Genomic DNA, 24,434 nt, shown 5'->3' on the forward strand with positions numbered 1-24,434 from the left:
GTTATAAATACGGTAAAATTTCCCCCCTAATAGCAGTGTTGGAAACTCTCCATCATTTCAAAATATTGTCAGTTCAGTCTCTGTGTGTGGTTCTGTATAGAGGTCTCCTTGAGATGGCTGGGCCCCTTTCTAGATTTCACTGTGTGAGATCCTGAGGTGGAAACCCCCTACTGACCTTTCTTTTTCTTTCCTGTTGTGTGGTGCAGGGAGGGATCCCTGGTACTTAGCAATGATCAGAACTGCCCAGAAGCTTTAAACAAACAAACAAAATACACCTCTCCACCATACCCACCCCACCCCACCACATTCCACAGAATTCAAGACAGCAGGGCAGAGAATCTACATCTAGACGGCAAGAGACAGTGTGTGGATTAATAAGGGATCACACAACTGTGGCTCTGAGAAATTTAGACACAGTGAACCAAAAGTTCCTTGGCAAAATAGTTGAATTCCTTTCTTCGGTTCCCTCACTTGTAAAATGGAAATTAGAAGCATCTACTTAGTCCTTGGTCAGTTGCAAGAAACAAAAGTGAGCCTCACGTGGACATCATCGGATGTGCAGGGCACAGGTGTGATCGGAGGGAGGGCTGCCCACGTGGACATGCATTGTCAGAGGTGCAGTGCACAGGTGCAGTCGGAGAGGGCTACCCACGTGGACCTGCATTGTCAGAGGAGCGAGGCACGGGGTGGTTGGACGGTGGGCTACCCACCTTTCTTTTCACACATGAGGTGTTACTGTGACTAGAACCTTTTTCTAGAGTGTTAGTTTCTGAGCATGTGTTTGCTGGGTTTGGCTTAAGCAGTTATGAGTTGTATTCAGGAGGTAAGACAGAATCTAGTATGTTTGTTGTTGTTTGCTGAATGAGAATGACCTCACAGACTGGATAGCTTTGCATTTACTGCCCTTATGTCCAGGACAGTAGACCTAGAGGGTTAGAACAGCGCACACACGCACACAGACACACACACACGCACACGCACACGCTAGCCCTAGGTTTGGGAAATACCCATGCAAAACTGAAGATCCTTGTTTTCTGTGGCAGTGGTCTCCAATACACTAGACATTTCTTTAGCAGCATGACAAGAAAAAATAATAGCGTTCATACTAGAAGTTCCAAGCAGCGACAGGGTTATGTGTGGTTGTATGACCAGGAAGGGAAATAAAGCATGGGACACAACATTGTAGCATACATCTTCACCTCTGACCTTATATTACACTCCTGTTCTGGTAGGCTGGGCAAGACTCTGAACTGCCTTCTGGATAGATTGTCAGAATTAGGGACCCAGTGGGGCAGTGTTTTTTTTTTAAAGTTTTCTTCAAATTGCATGTGTATGTATATGTGTGTTGCATGTTTGCATGTGTACATGCTCATGTGTTTGCCATTGTGCATGTATGATGTTGGATGTCCTCCTTAATGACTCTATTACAATAAGGTATGTCCACCTTATTGTTTGAGGCAGTGTCTCTCAGTGAACCTGGGGCCTACTGATTGAGTGAGATTAAATAGCCAGCGTGCTTCAGGGATCTTCTGTCTCTACCTCCCCAGCTTTAGGGTTATAGGCTGTGCTGGATAGATTAATGTCAAGTCGACACAAGCTAAAAGTCATCTGAGAGGAGGGGACATCTATTAAGGAAATGTATTCCTAAGATCTGGCTGTAGCCAGGCCTGTAGGGGCATTCTATCTATTAGAGATTGATTGGGGAGGGCCCAGCCCATTGTAGGTGGTGCCATCCCTAGGCTGGTGGTCCTGAATTCTTAAAAAAAAAAAAACAGGGTGAGTAAGCCAATAATCAGGACCCTCCCATGACCTCTGCATCAGCTCCTATCTCCAGGGTCCCACCCTGATTGAGTTTCTGTCCTGACTTCTTTCAGTGATGAAACTTGACGTGGAAGCATGAGACAAATAAACCCTTTCCTCACGGAAATTGTAACCCTAACCAAGACATAGGCACACACCACACCTGATTTTTTGTTTGGGTACTTGAACTTGGGTCTTCATGTTTGCACGGCAAGCGAATGAGAGACCGAGCCGTCTTCCCAGACCATGGGGCTTGTTTCATGGTCAGCCCCGCTACATACCCTCACCCACTCAGTTTAACTCAGATGTGGAATTTAGCACAACTTCAGGAGCCCACGCTGTCCTCATCCAAACCCCAGAACTTCAGCTTTTACTTAACTTTTCCTCCCCTCGTTTCAGGAAAAGAAGATTTTCCAGATCCCCTGGATGCATGCAGCTAGACACGGGTGGGACGTGGAAAAAGATGCTCCGCTCTTCAGAAACTGGGCGATCCACACAGGTATCGACCCTTGCCTTGATCGTTTACACGTTGTTGAATTTAGCTTTCATTACACAAATCTCCTGGCTTATGACCTCATGAAGAGAGCTCTGAAATCCTGTAACTTGTCCCCAGGTACATTCAGGGGATGTATGAGGAGGATAGACGACGTCACTCAGCAGTGAGGTCACCCATTGATGTGGTATTCTTATAAGTTCTTAAACATAACGAGGGGGAACTTTAGCACTACTAACTTATAACAATATATTCGTTTATTACAAAATCTCTATAGGGAGCTATCTTTAGAAGTGGACTTTGTGCATAATATTTGAAGCTAGTTAATTCTGCTTGTTGGCTTTCTAGTCTTCCGTATAGATAGATTCTTCCTTCTTCCATTTTACTTTCCCCTCAAACTGCACGGTAAAACCAGAGAGACCAGCTTGTTCCAGTGCGGTCCTTGGTGTCCAAGTTTTTCAAATAAATTGCCTGTACTTTAGAAAGTACAGCAAAGCAAGATTGTTAGTCGTCTGGGACAAAGAGGCTTTCTGCTCTCTGGTTTTCTCTCTCTCTGTCTGTCTCTGTCTCTGTCTCTCTCTGTCTGTCTCTGTCTCTCTGTCTCTCTGTCTCTCTGTCTCTCTCTCTGTCTCTCTCTCTCTCTCTCTCCTGTACTGCTTTAGACTTTTTTGCCTGTGTTAATGTCCCCCCTCCTTTTCTTTGTCTTCGGCTATTTTGCTAGGAAAGCATCAGCCAGGAGTAGATAAACCTGATCCAAAAACATGGAAAGCAAATTTTCGATGTGCCATGAATTCCTTGCCTGATATCGAAGAAGTGAAAGATAGAAGTATAAAGAAAGGAAACAATGCCTTCAGAGTGTACCGGATGTTGCCCTTGTCTGAACGGCCTTCCAAGAAAGGTAAAGCTCTTTACTGACTAAATAAATGATCCCTCACTGTAGGCCACGGGGCCCGAGTCTATTCATTTCTGCCTGGTAGTCACTTTGAAGGGTAGAATACTTGTTCACTCGAGAGGTGATAATTCTGTCTTTACTTGCCTTGGAAAAATGACTTTCAAGGCACCGATCCGTTTTGCGATTTTGATCGTGTACATCTGAGGCAGTAGGTTTTGGGAGGAATTTAATGTGGGGAAGCCCACCTTTCTGTCCTTCCAGAATTGATCCAGAACTCCCTTTTTGTTGCCACAGGAAAGAAACCAAAGACGGAGAAAGAAGAGCGAGTTAAGCACATCAAGGTAATCTTTGGTTGCTTAGAAAGCTCGTGTTGGGACCGTGTATTAATGATTCATATTCTGTCTCATCAAAGCGAGTAACAGGACCTTTGTGGAGGCTTTGTTCTTTCTTCTCTTCCTATTGTGTTGTATCTATTTATGTTTCCTCCTCTGCATGCACTCACTTGCAGACACAAGTACACATATGCTTGGCTTACTCCACTGTCCCAGAGAAAAGCACAAAGATGAACAGATTCAGAGCTGGACAGTCACCCCCTGCTTAGCTTATCGCTTAGCTCCAACCAAGCTCCAGTGACCAACTATGTCTAATACTGTGAAATGGGTTTTCAGACTATGAAATATATTTGAAAACTATAGTAATTCTTCTTTATTTCTATTAAGAGGTGTTAGCTATCTCTCTGTCCTGTCATAAGCTGTGAGCTTGAGAACACAGTAGTTCAGACGCTCTAGCAGTGTGAGTGTGGTTCTTCTCTGTTCCTTGGTTGAATCAGTCCTTAGTTCTCTGAGGGGGTGGGTCTGTGTGCTGGAGATCTTCAGTTGACTAGATGGTGAAACCACCCCTACATTCCAATCCTCTTTGTACATAGAAGGTGTAGCCCTTGTTAAATAGTGAGAGAGATGTCAGATCCCGTGCCTGACTGAGGAGGCCCTTCGGTTGCTAAGAAAAGGGGCAGACAGTACAGTTAGAGACCCAGGGACCATCCAGGAAGTGATGTAGGTCACTGTCTTCTGTGTGTAGGGGAAGGGACTGATGGATAAGAGTTGAGTGGCTTGTGTGCATGGCACCTTAGATGTGAGCTTGAAGAAGTGGAACATTCTGATTTACAATAAAAAAAAGTAAGCAAAATCACAAAGTGACTTAATTTAGGTATGCCATTGAGTTTGGGAAGGGACAACATCCTGTGCTATCATTGGGGCTTGGTCCCCAGGAGTCCCCTCCCCTGCAAGGTATCCTCATGGGAAATGGTGGAGTACTGTTTGTGTAGAAGCTATCCATATTTCCCATTTACTTTAAACTACCCCTTAGTTACTTTTAATGCCTAATATTATATAAAAATTGTTGTGCTGTATAATTTAGGGATCAATAACAAGAAAAGAAGTCTATATATGTTTAGTATAGACCAGTGGTTGGTTGAATACTAGGTATAGAATTGTGGTATACATATGGTTAACTGCTATTAGATTTATTTTTTTAATGTGTATAGACTGCCTACCTGTAGGTCTGTGCACCATGTACATGCCTGGTACCTACAGAGGCCAGAGAGGGGCTCAGATCCCTTGGAGCTGGATTTATGGACAGTTGTGTAAAATTTACATTAGGCCACTGCCCTAATTTTAGTATTAAGCAACTCCTGACCATATTTATTTCATCAGTGCCTCCATCCTCTTCCTGACTTTGAGTACGACATCACAGATATTTGTCCCGCTTTGACTTATAGAAACAACTTTTGATAGTTGTCAAAATATTTTGAAGCAAATTTCAAATCTGTTGCTTCTTCCATAAACATGTTACTAAATATCTTTAAAAGTAAATCATGCTAGCTGGTGTATTTGACAGTGATTCCTCAGTATTATTAAATATCGAGGCAGTGCTCAGGGCTCCAGTTATCTCAAGAATGTCATTACAGCTTCTTATAATTTTTTTTACCTTATTTAAGACCATATTAAAGGGTATGGTAGGGAGCACACATCGTAATCCTTGAATTCAGGAGGCTAAGACAGGGAGATCTTGAGGATGAGGCTGTCCTAGATCATGTATTAAGAAAAGAAAAGGAAATTGATAGGAGAACCTTGTGTGTGTGTTTTTTTTCTTAAGGATTTTTCATTCTTTGTTAGCTTGGTTGGTTAGATTTTTTTTTGAGACATGGTCTCACTGTGTAGCCGAGGCAGGCTCCAGATTTAACAGCAATTCACTTCCCTCAACCTCTCCGATGCTGGGATTATGGGCAGGAGCCACCACAGCCAGCTTGAGCGGTTTTATTTTTAATCTATGGTGTTTTCATATATCTCTTCTTATATAAAAAGATTATTTTCTCCTTGTTATTATAGAAAACCAGTTATTAGTCATATTGCTTCCCATTGTGTTATTTCTTTAAGCCTACATTTTGAGCATCCTTGTTCAGTAAGAGAACAAGATTGAACTTGTTTCCTCCCCACAAAAAACATAGTTTGAAGAATTTGCTGCAGTCTTAGGCGGGATTGTATCATATTTACTATTTTCACAGCGTTGAGTGACTATCACCTAGAACACATAATTCCTATTGATAACTGAGTGGCCACACAAACATTTATTGAGTAAACATAAAATATGTGTGATGAGAGTCAGGGGCTTTAGATTAGGGTGCAGATTAAATTTCACAATTGTAGTTCGAAAAACTACAGTGGAATAACATCTACTTTTCAGTCTCTTTTGCCCACATGTCACCATTTGGTATATGGTAGTTCATTATATTGCGGCTCTTTAAGACAGAAAACCTGCTTTCTGTGAAACTGGGGCCCAGTCAAGCTTAAGACATGTAATATTTTAGGACTGTGGAAAATGGGAGGAAGTGTGACTCCTGGGGAGGATGGTGTGCGGGGTTCTCATAAGTAAGGGGTAACTTTGGTTACATCAGCCTTGTGGGTCTTGTCTTTTGTAAGGTCACCAAAATGAGCAAACTGGGGAAGGCACAGCCTTGGGCGGGGCTTAGCCGCAATTGATCCAAGAACTGAGAGGCTTTAGGGGCGACCAGTGGGTGAAGCTCCCGCTCAACAGTGAGTGTTATGAAATCTTGACTAACACTGTGTTCCTCAAGGGACGTTGCTCCCTCAGCAGAGGGCTGATGAATCACACAGTGTGGCCTAACCTTTGGATGTAGACTTTTTTTTGCATGTCTTGCAGTGTTAAGGTAGAACATGAATCGGGCTTCTTCAATTCTGGGGTTCATAGTTGCTAAAGACATTGCTTGACTTAGGGTACCTGCAGAATGTTCGTGAAGTTAATTCCAGGATTGCTCTGGGATCATATAGTCAGAATAAATTATTAATAGTTGACTTGTTTTTTTTGTTGCAAATCAAAATATATAAACTGAGCCAGGTTGGTGGCACATGCCTATACTCCCTGAACGGGGGAGGTGAAAGTAGGACCAGGAATTTTTAGGTAAGCCTCAGCCACGTAGCAAGCTTGAGGCCAGCCTGTGCTACACGAGATCCTGTCTCAAAAAGTAAAACAATCCCTGACAAAACAACAACAAAACTAAGAAAATACCTATGCAGAAGTCTTCAGTCGTATGCAAATGTGTGAGTGGCTAGCCCAGTTAGAGGCCTACTGAGAAAATTGTAGTTCCTAGAACTACAGCTTCTTACAGTGGTTGAAGCGAGTGCTTCCCAAGCTTCAGTGCAAGCTCAAGTTTTAATTTATTTAGGGCTCGCTAGCCAGGTGCTTGAAGTTTTCCCCTGGGCCGCAGACATGTCCACTGTCTGCCCATTGTTGCCCCCACAAAAGAATATCTCCAGGATTCCTGGTCATGTAGTGGAAGTGGAGATAAAGGGAGACCTTCAGGGTTCAAACGGGGTCACGCTAGGCGGGATAGTATTTTCTTGTCATTCTGTATTTACAAAGCAGAAGCAGGAGGATGCTAAGCCCTTCTCAAAGTAAGATAAAGTTGCTTGTGCCTGTTCTTTCCGAAGCCAAAGTGTTAGGGGAAAAATGCTTCTTATGGATACATACCTATGTGTCTATGGCATGTGTAGTCATAGGTCATACGAATACATGACACTAAATATGTTCTACCCTTCATCCCTGTCCACATTCTGTTCTTTATTCGGGCACAGACACCCCCAGATTGAGGAATTAAAACAAACCTGTGGCATGTAGCTGGCCTGGCAGAGGTGACGATATTCTGCCATTCCGAAGAGGCTGTTAGACCCTAAAACCCTGTTAAATCCCTAAGAAATGGGAAGTCTCCCAGAAATCTCATGCTGAAAGAAGGAAAAGGCCCCATCCAAGGGGAAAACTTGTCTCCCAATGAGATTTCACACAGTCCTAATAATTCATTAGACAACCATATCATATCAGACTTTGGGGTCACAGCCTGTTCCTCTAAGCCATGTTTGGCCACCTATCCTCAATAAACCAATTAAAAGACCCAAATAGCAGGAATCAGGAAATGGAGGGGTTTTGTTTGTTTGCTTGTTTTTACATATGGCCACATTGGGAAGAAGAACAGAAAGATCCAGTGAACCCCTCAAGTCCATCTTCAGGGTCCTGAAAGGCAAGTAAAGTTCAGATGGGGGGCAGAGAGCATGAACATCTTCACAGTCCTGGTCACAGTGTGGTCCTGCCCACCACCGACCCATCCTCTTCTGGGCTTCGGTCGCATTTTGTAAGGTCGTCTATTTGAGACACCTTCATTGCCACCACTCTCAGTCTGAGAGTGTATCCTGTGCTTGGTGAGCCATGCGTCTCGGGAATAAACTTGGCCTACATCGGGTTACCTACCTGCCTACCGACGAAAGTTAGAATACGAGAAACATCAGTGAACAGTCCTAGACAGCGAATGTCTGTGTTTCAAAAAATACCAGGGAACAGATTGCTTTGTGGGATAGAGGCAACACCAAGAACAGTAGGGCCAGAAGTGGGTAGAGCGGCAGGTGTTGTCGGATTTTAGTTTTTCTAGATGATTTTGTTACCTTTTTCAGCTCTTCCTGCGATGGTCAGATTTTTCTCCCTTTTCCTTGTCAAGGAAGTGCAGGCACAGGGATGAGCCATTTTCCCAAGATGTCATAGCTTCACGGAGTCAGTGAGCTTGTGCCGCAGCCTTCTGGAAACCGCAGAACCTGAGCCAGACCTTAACCAGATCAGATGGTCCTCATTCCCTAGTCGCAGGACCTTCCATGAATGAAGGTCTGGTGGTTAGAGTTATTTGGTTTTCTCTGAGTGAATATGGAAAGGGCTTAATTTGAGTGGTTTTTGTGTGGAAACAACGGGAAATAAAGACACACAGGTAAGGTAGAATGGGTGCTTCCTGCCCTCGAAGGTTGTTTGCTGAGGAAAACACAAGTATTTCCAGATCAAAACATCAGCATTTCTATGGAAACAGAATAGACAGACAGGGGCCTAAGGTCACTTGGTGAAAGTCACTGGTTTATGTTAGTTCTGAGTGCAGACTTGTGGGTAGAAGTCACAGAAAGGTAGATACCAGTTCCGCAGAACTTCCTCATAGGACTATTTACTGCATCTGAGACCAGAGTTGGCTTCAGACTGGGCGGTCCCAGTTTGATAGGTGAGTGGCTGCCTGAGGGAGCTGTTCCTGCAGCAGCCCCTTCCTTGCTTGGGAAAGCTCTTCAGGTTTGAAACTGTGATTACAAGAGAATCTGTGTCAGCGGTCCACTCGGAAACACCAGAGCTGCTCTGGATAAAGCAGGCATGGAGGATGGAGCGGGCTGGGAGCATCTCTGCTCCTCCCCTTCCCCTGCTGGTGAGCCACATTGCCTCCATGCACCCTGCAATGATAGCTTTCTTCTAGATAGCTTTATCTAGAGCTGAATCTGAGTGACCATGGTTCTGGAACATAGATTTAGGTCACTCCAAATTCCATGTTCCAACATGGAAGCAGTTCCATGAAGATTTATAGACTTATAAAATCAAGAAAATCACAAGTCAAGTTTAAAATACACTGAAGGGTTCATCACAGAGAGACACAGAGAGATGGGGGAGCTTTTCCATAGGCCTTTTATCTGATGGCATTCTTTTTAATCGTTTATTTTTATTTCATGTGCATTTGTGGTTTTGCCTGCATATATGTCCGTATGAGGGTGTTGGATACCCTGGAACTGGAGTTACAGACAGTTGTGAGCTGCCATGTGGGTGTTGGGAATTGAACCCAGGTTCTCTAAAAGACCAGCTCTTAACCACTGAGCCATCTCCCCGGGCTCTGGATGGCGTTCTTAGTTTAGAGTTGGTGCACAGTAGTAGACTGCTATGTTAATATATTTTTTAAAGTTTGTATTGACTAGTCACATGATGTTGGTTCTGACACAGAGGGGTCAAGGATGCCTATTGTGGAGGCTAAAGCTAGCTCGTGGCAGGTTAATTGGCCCTGAACCAGCAACATTCCAATCTCCTTATATTACTGAAGTTATTCAATGGGTCAGTCTCTCCAGACACAATAAACCAGAGATTCTTGTTCACACGTCTATGGATAACTTCAGGAAATAAAGTTAAACTACTTGGGCAAAGTTTTGGAACTTATATTGGAGTTTATATTTAGTGGTGGCTCATGGTAGGAGGAAGAGAATGACAAACTCTAGCAAGTGTAGACAGAGATGGTGACCAATGCGGTGGAGAGGAGGGGATGTTTCTTCCGGGTATGACCAGTAAAGAGGAGGCTACAGGGAGGGAATTCTAGGCCTGGAGCTTGTTTGTGGGTGAAGTAAGAAAGAGCGCAGGCGAGCAAGCACCAGCTGACTGAGGTTCAGAGCTGCGAACATTCACTCCAGAACAACGCTGGAAGCCTTGAGAGCAGGCCTTCTCTAAGACAGGAATTCTCTCAGAGGACAGGAAAGAAGAGGATGTGAAAGGTGTGCTAAGGGCAGAGGTCAAAAGGGAACCGGCAGTGAGAGGTAGGAAAGAGTCAAGTAGAGATGGCCTTGCCCCAGGGAAGGAAAGGCAAGGTGGACTGGAGCCATGCAGCAATTTTTATTTTCTGTGGTGCTGGGATTGCTGTGGTGGGAGTCTCTACACCCTCCCAGGCTAGGTTCCTTGCCTTCACTATGAAGCTCAGCCTGGACCTTTCATTAGCAGATCCCTAAGATGCCCTTAGATTTGATGTCCTGAGTTTGATGTTTAGAGAGCATTTTGGGATAGGAGGTGCGTTAGGGTGGGAACTATTCTTCTGGCCGTTCCATTGGGCCCTGGAAGGGTAGATCTAGACAGAGCACAACGGGGAGGCGAAAGAGGCTCGGAGCAGAGGGAGGAGGAAGATACTTCAGGCATCAGCTTGCTGCTGCTTTATTTGAGGTCCACTCTAAGCCCATCTAGCAAGCCAAGCGGGAGACCAACCAAAGTGGGAGGTTCCACAGTTGTAAGGATGGCCACCACATGTTCTTAAAACTCTGCATTGCGCCAGTTTCCTTTCGCTTAAAAATCCATTAGTCTCTGCACTAGGCTAATAATTACAGAAGATGTCTTTGAGCTTAGAGATTTGGCAGGGCCAATGCACCATGGAGGGAATCTGCCCGAGCACGGTTTGTTTGGTTGGTTCTGCTGGCGTGAAGCGAGAGACTTAGAAACCAAGGTAGCTACAGGCGTTGATTTGTAGAAGAGCCTCTGTCTAACAGGAGGCTCAGCACTCCCTGGGCTACAGTGAGGTATGTTTGAGACCAGGCAGAGGGGCCTTTAGAGGTGACCAGGACAGGCCACCCATCGCTTACACTGTCTCTGTACATGCTCATAGAAGACCATCACCTCTTTTCACAGTTTGGAATCCTTGGGTTTATAATGTAATTTAGGTTGTATAAAAATGTTTGTATCATGCTATTTATTATTTATGCATCTGTGCGCATGCGCATGCCCACATGTGCACGGTGCTCAGCTGGGGTCAGAGAACAAGCTAGGGAAGCGTGTCTCTCCTACCACATCGGTCTGGACTCAGGTCCTCAGGCTCGGCAGCCAATGCCTGTATCTGCCGAACCATCTTGCTGGCCAAGTTCAGCTTCTGATATCCCCATTTCTAATGGTTTCAAAACTTGCGACTGAGTTCTTGAAGAAACGTCGCTCTTGGGATCATTTGTTCCACTTGCCAGGGAGCTGAACAGCCCACTGTGCTGTGCGCATGTCACCATCTTGTCCTTTTGGAGTGACACTAGCGATGAGAGTTTGCCCAGAGTGGTGGGAGGAGGAGTAAGGCAAGTTCCAGATAGCCTCTCAGTAGCCAATGGCTGAAAGTTCTGCCTCGGGCAGGACACCAGGTAGGCAGAGAGGAGCAGGGGTCCATCCTGGTCTGTCTCTGTTCCACCCCAATCCATCTCTGTTCCACCCCAGTCATCTCTGTTCCACCCCGATCCATCTTGGTCTCCATGGGGATGATTGCAGAAGGCGGCGGCTGTCTTTGCATTTGAACGTCCTGTGCAGGCAAAGGCTTAGCTCAGCTCCTGCATCTCACCAGGCTAAATGGAGCATGATCTGGGACAATTAATTTAGTGAGTCATAATTTTCTCTCACAAGAAGTGACAAAAGTCTCACTTGCCACCCGTTAAACTGTAGATCATGTGAAACACTTAGGGGTCCCTGTTGCAAAGTCAGAATAATTCAGTTTTTGAATAATGCAAACCTGACGGTTTCATTACTTTGATATGAAATCTACAAATAGAATAATCTTTTTTTAAGGAAACAAAAGAAGATCGTACAGAAGCAGTTCTTCCTATCCTTTCTTCAGAGACCCGTACTTGGTTCCTTGGGGAGGAATTGAGGAAGTGAAGAGGCATAAAAGGATCTGGAACATTATTGGGGAGGAGAAAATGGAGCAGGGGCCATTGAGAGAGCTATGGAGAAAGGATAGTGCCGTGGGGAGGCGCACCCCACAGCCGTGTCACAGGATTCAGGATCTTGAGAAGGAGGCATGTGTGCAGTGTTTAAAACCAACACTCAGGAGGCAGAAGCAGGTGAATCTCTGTGAGTTCAAGGTCAGCTTGGTGTACAGAGGGAGTTCCAGGACATCCAGGGCTATACAGAGAAGCCCTGTCTCAAAAATAAATCAATAAACAAGCAAGCGAACAGGCGAACAAATAAATAAATAACAAAAAGGGGGACAATGTCCTCCCTGTTTGGTACCAGAGGATGAAGCTGAGGGGAAAGGACTTGAGAAAGGGCCCATGAATTTGGGAATAAGTTCTGTTGGTGACCTTCAGTGGTAGCGAGGGTTATTCTATAATAAATGCCTGTTTCTATTCATCATTTAAACTTCACCTCACTCTGTGGTGTGGGACTCATTACTGTTCTCAGCACACAAATGTTTGCAATGCTTTAAGAAGGGATTGCAGGGTTAAATTCAGCCCGCAGACGAGTGAGAAGCCAAGGATCCAGGCTTGGTCTGACTCCTGCTCCTCTTGTTAGCATGTCCTCTGGGGGCTTTATTCTGCTGACGGAGGTGAGATAGGACTGTAGGCCTTTTCAAGGATGCGCATGAGGAGGCAGAGTTAGCAGAGGCAGGCACTTGTTCAGCTGTTTGACTACAAAGGAAGGAAAACTGGAAAGGCCCTTCCCACCCTCCCCAACAGGTCAAGCCTTTTGTTGGAACTTATTAACAAGGAGAAATACAAGATGCTGAGGGAGAAAGGACTGAAATTCCTGCTTAGTGGACCTGCTCTGGGTCTTTCTGGATATTTGGCCTTTGGCAGAGCTGGTAAACCCTACTACAGTGAGTTTGTTTTGTTTTTCTCAAGCTGAGTTGAACATCAAGGTGAAACATTTTAAACCATAATAGTCGTGGGAGTTTGCCAGAGGATCATGGAGCCTGTATGGAATTTGATCTTGATTCCCAGTGTGACCAATTGCTAAGAATGGCTCATAGGCCTTAGAATGCCAAGTACTCCCGATGTTGACACTCCCACAATCCTCCTCTGCTTGCAGCCCTGTCCTCATTCTCCTCCTCCAGCCTCTCCTTCTGTTTTGGATTCCTCAGGAGTTGTCTTACGTGGCTTTTGGGGCAGGGGGCTTATTGCTATCATTGAAACAAATATAGTCCTATTGGAGGGAAGTATTCTCATCAAAGGTCTGAGAGTCACAAGGGCTGATTTTCCTTGATTGGCTGATAGTCTCACGGAGGGGAAGTTCAGATACACGTGAATGAAGAAGAAATGCAGAGTTCGAACAGGGAAAGAATGTCTTCTGCTTTCGCCAGTGTCACGATGTAGCTTTTTGGGCTGAGTGGGCATTTTAGGCACAAGAAGGACATTTATGTGACGCTGTGGAGGTGGGGTTGGCTGCCTGTCTGGTGATGAGCTGATGAGAGGAAGCTTCAGCTGAAGTTGTGGCCCTAATATCAGATCATCAGTGCAGGGTGCTCGAGTGGCTGTACCCCACCACGGAGTGTCCCTGGATGCTGACCACCTTCCTCTGGGCTCCTGTCACTGGCTAACCACGGAGGCAGAGTTTGTCCTAAAAAGTGATTGCCAAAGCAGGGAAATGGCTTCTCCCTCCAGGAGAATCCGGGAGTTGGTTCCTCCACATCCTCCCTCAGAGGAGGGAGACTTGGGTCCCACGCAGGCCAGGGCTCGCACGAGATAGCCGCCACTCTGCTCAGCCACAGAGCTATCCTGTGCAGCTGCAGGTATTTCCTGAAGGCAAGCCAGATGTGCTGAGAGCATTTCCTTGAAGGAAAATGAAAGAAACCGAATAGCTAGCGTCTTTAATGTCAGGCTAATTTAGAGAGGCAGGGGATGCATTTGGGACATGGCGTGAATGACAAACCCCAGGATTCAACAAATTAGACAGGGGGACAATGGAAGCTAAGAAAAGGGAGGGAAAGGAAGTGTTCTCAATGCTTTTTTCTTTTCTTCTTCCTAGCAAGAACCAGTTGAGTCATCTTTGGGGCTTAGTAATGGAGTAAGTGACCTTTCTCCTGAGTATGCGGTCCTGACTTCAGCTATAAAAAATGAAGTGGATAGTACGGTGAACATCATAGGTAAACTGTTTTGACATCTTATTTCTATACTCCCAAGCAGCCTCCAAGGTCTAAAATTTGCAAAACAGTAATCTCAAAATAACATAGTAAGAGAAAGTCTTGGAACATGTCCAATTCCAAGTTCTAGTCCCTCGAGGCCAGGGCTTCAAAGGTGAGATGAAGATTTGTAGATGAGTCAGAACCAAGAAAAGAAAGCCAGGTTTGAAATGTTTCCTCCCTTGTGGCTGATGGCCGGTGGCTCCTCATCCGTCACTGTTCAGTCACAGGGACAGAAATGTCGTTTATTTAACTTGGGAACCATGTGGGTCCTCACAGCTTCCTCCTTGTGACACCTGCCCAGAGGTAGCACTCACTTTACTGGCCAAGAAACTGAGGCACAGAAAATTTCTGTCAAAGAACTGGTTGGCCCAACAAATTCACTGACCGTTCTCTACCATCCAGATACAGTTCTGTGGGCAGAAAGTAAACAGGGGACAAGCTCAGCTCTATTCCCAATTTTGTGGGGACACAGTAAACAGACAAAGCCACGGGCAAGCATAGCAAAAAGGAAGAAAACAGAGGTGCTTGGGAACAACCTAGAAACCAGATTTACATGGTGGTCGCGGTGGGTGTCTTCAGAAGGGTGACATTCCCCTGTAGCGGGTCTGTGAGGAGCAGCAGGTGACATGTGGAGGCAGAGGTGATGTTGACAGAGGCCCTGGGCAGAGGACATCTGAGGGAACAGAGAGCAGGCCAGGCTGCAAAGCACGGAAGCATGGTGCCGGTGACGGGTCAGGAGGTCCCCTCAGGGAGAGGAAGTGCGATGCTATTCCTGGTTGTCAGCTTGAACACACACACACACACACACACACACACACACACACACACACACACAGCTTTAATCCATATCTTTAGAGGTGGGTGAGCCACCTTCAATCTGGGACACACCTTCTGGCAGCCTACATAAAGGGCATGGAAGAAGGAAGCTTTTTTTGTTTTGCCTGTTTGCCTCGTTCTCACTGGCCAGTCCATTCCTCCACTGGTATTAGAGCCTGCTTCAATCAGGATTCTGGCGTATGTTGAAGACCAGCTCAGACATCCAGCCTCATGGACTGAACAGCTACTGGATTCTTGGACTTTCCATTCGTAGACAGCCATTGTTGGACTAGCTGAACCACAACCTATCAGCCATAAATTCATTCTATTGGTTCTGTTCCTCTGGACAGCTCTGACTAATACAGATTTTGATTCCAGAAGTGGTTCCAGAACAACAGACATATAAGAATGAAAATTTTAAGTATCTGGAATAGGTTTTCCAATTTTCCAACGCTACAGTTAGTGAAACCTCTCCGAGAAGCTTGGAGAATAGCAAAAGCTCATGGTGCAAAGTATTTTACAAACTTCAGGAGAAACATGCATTGAATCATCCTGATTCACCAGCTGTGAGAAGCAACAGATTTGGTGACTGTGTATATAAAACTTTTGACAGTTCGTGGAAAAATAAGGAAATCGATGATGCTTAGCTCTTGGCATCTCTGGATAAACTGACAAAGGGAACGAACGAGACCCATGATCCAGCATCTTGGGATACAGTGAAAGACAACAATGAACTTGGTGATAAAACTGACCAGCCCCGAGTGCACACAAACAGCCTAAAGGCCTCTAAGTGTCCACCGAAGAGAATCTTTCTAGTAGCCATGGAGTGCAAGTTGTGCAAAGTCAAACCAAAGCCCTCATTATAAGGTTGGCTGAATTAACAGTGAAAATTCCAGCCACAGTTTTGGAGGGAGTCGAGTTGGAGGGTGTTGGTAGTTAAAGTAAGGGCATTAATTGGTGAAGAATGGGATCTGTAACTCGGGGTGGAGATGTGTGGGAGGCCCCTATGGAAGCTGAGAACTTTGAACCCTCAAATTCTCAAGGGCTTATCTTAGGAAGGAGTTTCTCCACCCTCAGCCGACGATGTACTCATATGCCCAGCCCCTGAAATATTGCCTTTTTCACCTTTGATCCTTCATTGTCTGCTAAGCCAGCAGTGACTGTCACTGAAGGAGATGACAGGCAAGACAATGCCAATGTCCACCAGGGCCCACCAGTGTTGCTTCTAGACCTATAACCAGACTTAAGGCTAAGCAGCCCCTAGAGAAGATATAGGAAGTGTAAAACGCAAGGAGGTGCACCACTTAGAATATCTAAGAATTTAATGAATGGATTTTAAGGGTATGGGATAATGGTGGAAGGAGCGTAAGACTGGATCACACTGTGTTTACTGATCTGAACCCACAAAGTGAAGATTTTATCTTTAGTATGGATGCTTGCTCAGTTACAAATGTTGAAAGTTTGAATGGTTGACTGAAGCATTTGTCAAAAGAAGACTGGAAAGGAATTGGAGAGGCCTGATATCCCTTGGCTTAGCTGATGAAGGGATTTTAAGGACTAGGGAAGAAGCAGCGCTAGAGAGGGTGCTCCCTGTAAAACCTAACCCTGAATAATGGGAAGACCCAGAAGACGCACCCTTCGCCAATCCTGTCAGACAGCAAAATGGTGAGGGGGTACCAGCACGTTTGAGGAGTTTTGTTCCCCTTTCCCTTGCTTAGGGTTGGAGATGCTCTGCTCAGCTGGATGAATTAAGTGCAGTGGGTTTAATTGGGGCTGGAAGCAACAAGTGCCAGGTGGCAGTACTTGCCAAAGACAGGGTGGCTGTTGTTATCGTAATGAGCAGCCTAGACAAAGCAATGTTGACAGCAGCCTAGCCAGTAATGGTCAGCACAGGTAAAATGATTCTTATGGCGGCATGGCTTATATGGACCTTTGGTGCTGGCTAGTCAAATTGGTGTTTCCAGTGCCTACTGCATCTTGTTTGAGCTGTATGAGTGAAAAAATTTGCAAACAGATGAAAGATAGGTGACATTTGATCGTGGCAAAAGAGAATCTCAGCTTATGAAGCAATTTCCAGACTTGAGTCAGTTTGCAGACTCAGGTCCCCTTGAAAGAAGGGACAGTCAGGTTCTCCAGAGGAAGGACCTTGATCAAAAACATAAAAGTTTTACCGTTAGCCTTTCTCCAGTCATCCCCCAGAGGAACCTATGGCCTTTTACAAGGATTACTGTTTGCTGGGGGAAAGGAAGCAATCACACTTTTCAGGGTCTATTGGATACCGGCTCTGAATTGAGGCTGATTCTGGGAGCTCCCAAGAAATGTTCTGGCCCTCCAGTTAAAGTAGGGGCTTATAGAGGTCGGATGATTGATGGAGTTCTGGCCAAAATATAGCTCACAGTAGGCGCAGCCCCGCCCCCAATTCATCCGGTAGTCAGTTCCCTGGTTTCACAATGTATAATTGGTATAGATATACTTAGAAGTTGGCAGAATTCTTGTATTGGTTCCCTGACCTGTGAATCAAGGGCTATTGTGGTTGGAAAGGCTAAATGGAAGCCTTAGCCAGGGAAAACAGTCAAAGATAGTATTGCATTCCAGGAGGAGCTGAAGTAATTAGTGCCACCATCAAGGACTTGCAAGAGGCCGGGGTGCAGGTCCCCACCGCATCTCCCTTTAACTCTCCTGTCTGGCCAGTGCTCTGCACATTGATTGTAGAGAATGACAGCTGACTATCAAAAACTCAATCAAGTAGTGACTCCGATTGCAGCTGCTGCCCCAGATGTGGTGTCCTTACTTAAGCAGATTAACGCATCTCCTGGTATGTGGTGTGCAGCTAGGGAATCTGACAAATGGCTTTTTCTTAGTACTGGTCCATAGGATCACAACAGACAATTTGCTTTCAGTTGGCAAGGCCAGCAGCACACTCTTCCAATTTTACCACAAGAATATATTCCCTCTCCAGCCCAGTGTCAGAACCTTTGTTTAAAGAGATCTTGATCATTTGTCTTCTCCAAAATAATACCACATTGGTTCACAATATTGGTGATATGCTGATTGTACCTCGTGAGCAAGGGGTAGCAAGCACTTTGGATGTGGTAATTCATGCACATCAGAGGATGAGAAATACATCCAACCAAAAACTCAAGGGCCTTCTACCTCAGTGAAATTTTTAGGAGTCCAGTGGTGTGGGGCATGCAAAGATATTCCTTCTTAGGTGAAGGATGTTATTGCATTTGCCCCTCCCACCACCACCACAAAGAAAGAAGCGTATTTAGTGGGCCTGTTTGGATTCTGGAGACAGCCTATTCCTCACATGGGTGTGTTATTTCTGCCCCTATTCCACGTGGCTTAGACAGCTGCTAACTTTGTGTGAAGCCTGGACAGGAGAAGGCTCTTCAGCAGGCGCAGGCTGCTATGCGGACTGCTCTACCACTTGAACCATAAGATAAGAGCAGTCCTGATGATACTTGAGGTGTCAGTGGCAGACAGGGATGCTGTTTGGAGCCTTTCGGGGCAGCGCTCTTCCATCATCTGTGGACAACTATTCCCTCTCTGAGAGACAGCTCTTGGCCTGCTGTTGGACCTTAGTGAAAACTGAATGTTTGACAATGGGATACGGAGTTACCATGCAACCCCACTTCCGTCGTGAGCTGGGTGTTATCTGACCCAACAAGTCGTAAAGTAAGACGGACACAGCTGAAATCCGTTATCAAATGGAAGCGGTATACATGTGATCTGGCCCAAGCAGGTCCTGGGGGGGTAAAAGCAAGTTCCATTAAGAAGTTGCTTAAATGCCTATGGTTTCCACTCCTGTTACAATGTCAGCAGCTCCCAAGCCTGCACCTATAGCTTCATGGGATATGCCCTGTGATCAGCTGAGAGAGGAAAACAAGCAAGCTGGGGCCTGGTTTACTGATGGTTCTGCACTTTAGCAGACATCACTCAGAACTGGACAGCTGTAGCATGCCTGGGACAAGGTCGGACAAGCCTGAAAAACACTGGTGAAGGGATACCTTCACTGGGGGAGAACGCTGGTCAGTTCACGTGTTCATACATTGTGCTTGAAAGGAGAAATGGCTAGATGTTCAGTTGTTCATCAGTTCATGGGCTGTAGCCAATGAATTTGCTGGATGGTTGGAAAATTGGGGAGGAAGGCATTCAGGGAAGAAGTATGAAGCTAGATCTCTCCAGACGAATGAAGGACGTGAAGAGTCTCGTGTTCCACGTCAGTGTTCCTCAAAAAGCCACTTTTGCAGTGGAGGATTTCAGGAATCAAGTTCATAGGAGGACGCATTCTGTGGACAGTCAGCCTCTTTTCCCAGCCCTCCCTGTCATTGCCCACGAACAATGCGGCCATGGTAACAGATATGGGACTCATACATGGGCTCAACAACATGGACTTCCACTCACCAACACTGACCTGGCTACAGCTGCTTCTGAGTGCCAGCCAGATATGCCAACTGCAGAGACCAACACTGAGCAGCTGCAGATATGACATCGTTCCCTGAGGTGACCAGTCCGTGACCTGGTGGCAGGTTGGCTACTCTGGACCACTTCCTCCATGGAAGAGACAACACTTCATCCTTACTGGAGTAGAACTTATTCTGGTTATGGATTTGCCTTTCCTGTGCATAATGCTTCTGCCAAAACCACCATCCAGGGACTTCTAGAACGTCTTTTCATTATCATGGTATTCCACACAGGATTGCCACTGACCAAGGAACTCACGTCACAGCCAGAGTAGTATGACAGTGGGCCCACCATCATGGGATCCAATGGTCTTACCATGTTTCCCACCGTTTGGAAACAGCTGCCATGACAGAAAGATTGAGTAGCCTTTTCGAAGACACAGCTACAGCACTATGAGGCAGCAGCATGGAGGGCTGGGGCAGGGTTCTGCAGGAGGCAACGCATGCTCTGAATCAGTGTCCAATGTATGGTCCCATTTCTCCCATAGCCGGGATCTATGGGCCCAAGAATTAGGGGTGGAAAAGGGAATAGTTTCACTCAATACCACCCTTAGTGACCCACAAGGGAACTATTTGATTCCTGTTCCCATGACCTTAAGTTCTGCTGGCCCAGAAGTTTGGGTTGCAGAGGCGAAAGCGCTCATGCCAGGAGCCATAACAAACATTCCATTGAACAAGAAGCTCAGACTTCCCTCTGCCTACTTAGGCTTCTGATGCCCTTAAGCCAAGGCTAAGAAAGGAATAACAATGTTAGGAGACGTGATTGATCCAGATTAGCAAGGGGAAATTAGACTTAGTTCCACAATGGAGCTAAGAAAGATTATGTCTGGAGTGTGGGAGATCCTTTAGGGCATCTCTGGTACCACTATGTTCTGTGATTAGAGTCAAGGGGAAGCTACAACAATCTAATCCAGACAGGATGAAAAGGGCCCAGACCCTTCAGGAACGAAGGTATGGGCCACTCTTGCAGAAAAAGAGCCAAGAGCTGTTGAGGTTCTTGCCAAGGGTGGAGGACGTACAGAATGGATAGTCGACGGAGGTGGTTATGCATACAGCTAAGGCCACGTGACCAAGAAAGGATAGTAGAGGAAGATAGGTATAAATACAAACTAAGGCTAAGTGAATCAGTTGCAGAAATGAGAATTATAATTGACATGAATATTTTTGTCATATTGTGTTAAGAAAGTGTTTGTACAAATATTTTGGTTTTCCTTTCTTGATTCTTTTATCACCTAGTTTAACAGCAATAAGAAAATATCAGTGGTTATCATGTTTAAGTTTCCAAAAAATGTCCATCAAGGTACCTATTCAAAAATTTTTTAGAAAATGTTTTAATACATTTTAGCCCACAGCTAATCACTTTCAGTAATACTTACCATTTTATTTCAAAAACAATACTATATTTTTCTTTATCTCTTCTTAATCAAATTCCTTTTTTATTATTTAAAATGATTTTTAAATTTAAATGTATTCTGTTCATATTCTTCCCCTCCCCAAGACTTTTTAGAACCTGTGTTTGTAGTTGTATGAAGGCTAGTCATATCATGTAAACATTATTATGACCTGGTTAAATATATAACGCATTTCTGATTGTATGTATGATAGTCGTATCATGTTAGGCATAATTATGATGTGGTTATTGCTGTCATTGAAAGTTAACCATGACATAGAAGATACAACTGTGTGTCAGTGTGTGTCAAGTTGACAAGCGGTGGACGTGTGACGGACAACCAGTTCTTGATTGTCAACTTGACTAAATCTAAAATTAACTAAAAACCCAAGTGGCTGGGTACACCTGTGATGGTTTTTTTTTCTCAATTAAATTATTTGTTGTAGGAAGACCCACTTTTAATCTAGCTCTCTCGAGGTGGGACGATCCACCTTTAGTCTGGGCCATACCTTCTGCTGGCAGCCTATATAAAGGCCATGGAAGAAGGAAGGTTCTTGTTCTTTGCCTGCTTGACCTCACTCTTGCTGGCAAGGCCATTCCTTTACTGGCATTAGAGCCTACTTCTTCAGGCTGATGATCAGCTGAGGTAGCCCGCTTCATGGACTGAGTAACTACTGCAGTCTTGGACTTGCCGATGGTAGAGTTTGACTAACTGGACCATAGTCTGTAAATCTAATATATATGCTAGAATATATATATCTAACTCTAACATATCTAGCGCTCGCGCGCGCGCGCGCGCGCACACACACACACACACACACACACACATATATATTTTCATTCTGTCAGGTCTGTTCCTCTAGGAAACGCTGACTAATACAAGTAGGCAGAAAATATCATAAGGACTTTTAGATCATGGTAAGAAAGTTGGGTTTTATTCAAAATATTGGGGAATGTTTAAAACTGGGATTGGGGGCTGGAAAGTTGACTCACCAGTTAAGAGTGCTTGCTGCTCTCCCAGAGGATCAAGTTTAGCTCCCAGTACCAGTGTTGGGCAGCTCACAACTGCCTGTAACTCCAGTTTCGGGGAATCTGACGTTGTCTTCTGGCCTCTGTGGGTACCTGCAAACATGCGCCCATGTGCATAGACATACAGACAGACAGACACACGCAGAGAGACATAAACATGCACATACACACACAAGCATAAAAATTTTTTAAAAAAATCTATTTTTTTTACACTGCAGCATAATATGGACAGGAAAGGGTCCCAAAGCAAGCATTACTCCTTGAGGGTTCCAGGCAAGTGGGTGAAGAGTTATGAATGACATCACAGTGACGTCCTGCCGAGACCCTGTAAGGAGTGGACCCTGGAGATGCCTTATAGACTAGAAGCTGCAGTGCACTTGGCTTGAATCGGCATTCAGAATCCAGAGCTGAGACTTCACGGCCCAGGGATACCTTTCGGTCCATAAACCTTTGCTCCAGTCTGGGATTCTGATGCTACCAAGCACTTGAAAGAACTAACAAAGTGGTAACAAGCCTCTTGACTTGGCAGCTTTCTGTCTGGATTCTCGGTGGAACGCTCACTGACAGGAGGCTACAGCCAGAGGCTCTCAGTATCCATCATCCCCATGATTATTTTGGAGGTATCCCCTCTTTCCTGCCTCCTGCCCCTGTGGAAGTGTCTTCTTTCCTGTCTCTTTTGCCTAAGGTACCACTTAGCTTTCTTAGCAGGCAGGCCTGGAGAATGTATGTATGACTCAGAATCCTTAAAAGAAATCTCCCCCTGCCAAACTCCAGGCACAGTTTGCTAAGATTTAGCTCATTTTGAATGTGTCGGGTGGCTCCAGAGTTTCCCTTTATTAATAAATGAAGTCAGCCCCAAGTGATCCACCAAACCAAAGCTATGGTTGTACCAGGGTTTTCCACGACTGTCGTTAATTCTATTCAGTTACTCTTGATTGACAGGTAATAATTATGAGTGTATATATATATATATATATATATATATATATATATATGGAGCAATATGATGCTGAGATCGATGCATGCATCGGACAATTAATTCATCATAGTAATAAAACCATCTGCCACCTCCTCGAAGTTTTATTTTGCGGTACTGGGTCATTTTTCTTTTTTTAACATCAGTTCTTGCAGTCATTTGGAAGCACACAGTACAGTACAGTGTTACTATCGCTGACAGCAGGCAGTTCTAAAGAGCTCTAAACTCGGTCCTCAACTCCAGACAAATGCCCCATGCCCTTGGACCAGCAGCTTCCCTTCCCCTTCCTTCCCACCAGAGCCTCCAGTGATGACCTCTGTCTCTGCTTCTAAGGAGACTGAATTTCTTTCAATTCACGGCCTGGGGCCAAGCAGCACTGTTCTTCCGTGCCTGAGTTACTTCACTTAACAATGTGTCCTCCACTCTACCTTCCCTTTATTTTATTTTTTTATTTTTATTTTGGTGGAGTCTGCAGTGTGTGTTGGTTTTCTGATCATTCTTTGCCCTTTTGCACGGCGGGTGCTGCTCAGAGCTGATAGAAGGTTGAGTCATTGCTCTCTTCTGGGACAAGGATGCTGCTCCGATTTCCTGAGGCCATCACCCCACTGGATTAACGATTCCCTTCCTGGTCTGAACAGTGACCAGGAAGTTAATAGTTAATAGTTAATAGACATAATAGCACATTAATAATGAATAGTAGCAAAGTGCGTCGGAAGATATGTCTTCCTGTTCAGCTGGTTGCTCTTACAAACTAAGTCACACTGAGATGAACTAAAGCCTTCGCATATTTCAATAGGTGGATCAGTGCTGGTGTTTACCGTGTTATTGTCTCAGACTTTAAACCCCAAGGAGCTTTTGCCTACAGCCCTCCATGGATTAACCACCTTGGTCTTTGAGGCTTGTGGATGGAGCTAAGCAACAGAGATCTGCACCCATGGCTGCAGTGACTTCTGAGCTCCTCTCTCCATCTCTTTACCTTGAAAATTGCTTCATTTACAAAGGACAGCATTTGCCACTTCCCACTGACTTGCATCGAAACCTGGCTTGCATTTCAGTTTTGTATTCAGGCTGCAAGGCGTCTGCACCCTATGTTGACGGACATATGAAAACTGGAAGCTGAAACGGGTGCTTGGCATGATAACATTGCATAGGCTGTCCGGAGGCTCTTTAGCCTGGGAGCTGGACTGAAAATCACTGAGTTCCATGGAGATTAGCCACCGGGACATTTTCATCCTGATCTCATAAGCGGAAACTGCAGCCTGAAATGTATTGTTGCCTTGACAAATGAACTCTTATTTAGCGTCTACAATGTATGACTCATTTTTGCCACAAGTCACGGCAGCAACACACACACACGCACATACACACACACACGCACATACACACACACACACATCTAGATTTTGAGTTTGGTTCCCAGTACCCATGTTGGGCAGCTCTCAACTGCCTGTAATAAGTTCCAGAGGCTTTGACATCATTTGGCTTCTGTGGGTATGTGCATATTTGCATCCATACAAACAGACAGGCAGGC

The 24,434-nt window shown here is 45.1% G+C and overlaps 1 protein-coding gene across 6 annotated transcripts in view; it reads left to right on the forward strand.

Annotated features, from left to right (window-relative positions):
• Nucleotides 1–24,434, forward strand: part of Irf2 (interferon regulatory factor 2) — a 109,176-nt gene that overhangs the window by 65,944 nt on the left and 18,798 nt on the right. For all 6 annotated transcript variants that reach the window (XR_012911867.1, XR_012911865.1, XR_012911866.1 and 3 more), the window contains 4 exons: nt 2,200–2,299; nt 3,015–3,191; nt 3,480–3,526; nt 14,070–14,187. Coding sequence is in view for 3 of the 6 variants with exons in the window: in XM_075986729.1 (XP_075842844.1) it covers nt 2,200–2,299; nt 3,015–3,191; nt 3,480–3,526; nt 14,070–14,187 (442 nt within the window). In the remaining 3 variants the exon portion in view is untranslated. The remainder of the gene's footprint in view (nt 1–2,199; nt 2,300–3,014; nt 3,192–3,479; nt 3,527–14,069; nt 14,188–24,434) is intronic.

The sequence above is a fragment of the Microtus pennsylvanicus genome, chromosome 9, assembly GCF_037038515.1.
Source record: "Microtus pennsylvanicus isolate mMicPen1 chromosome 9, mMicPen1.hap1, whole genome shotgun sequence".
NCBI classification, from domain to species: domain Eukaryota; kingdom Metazoa; phylum Chordata; class Mammalia; order Rodentia; family Cricetidae; genus Microtus; species Microtus pennsylvanicus.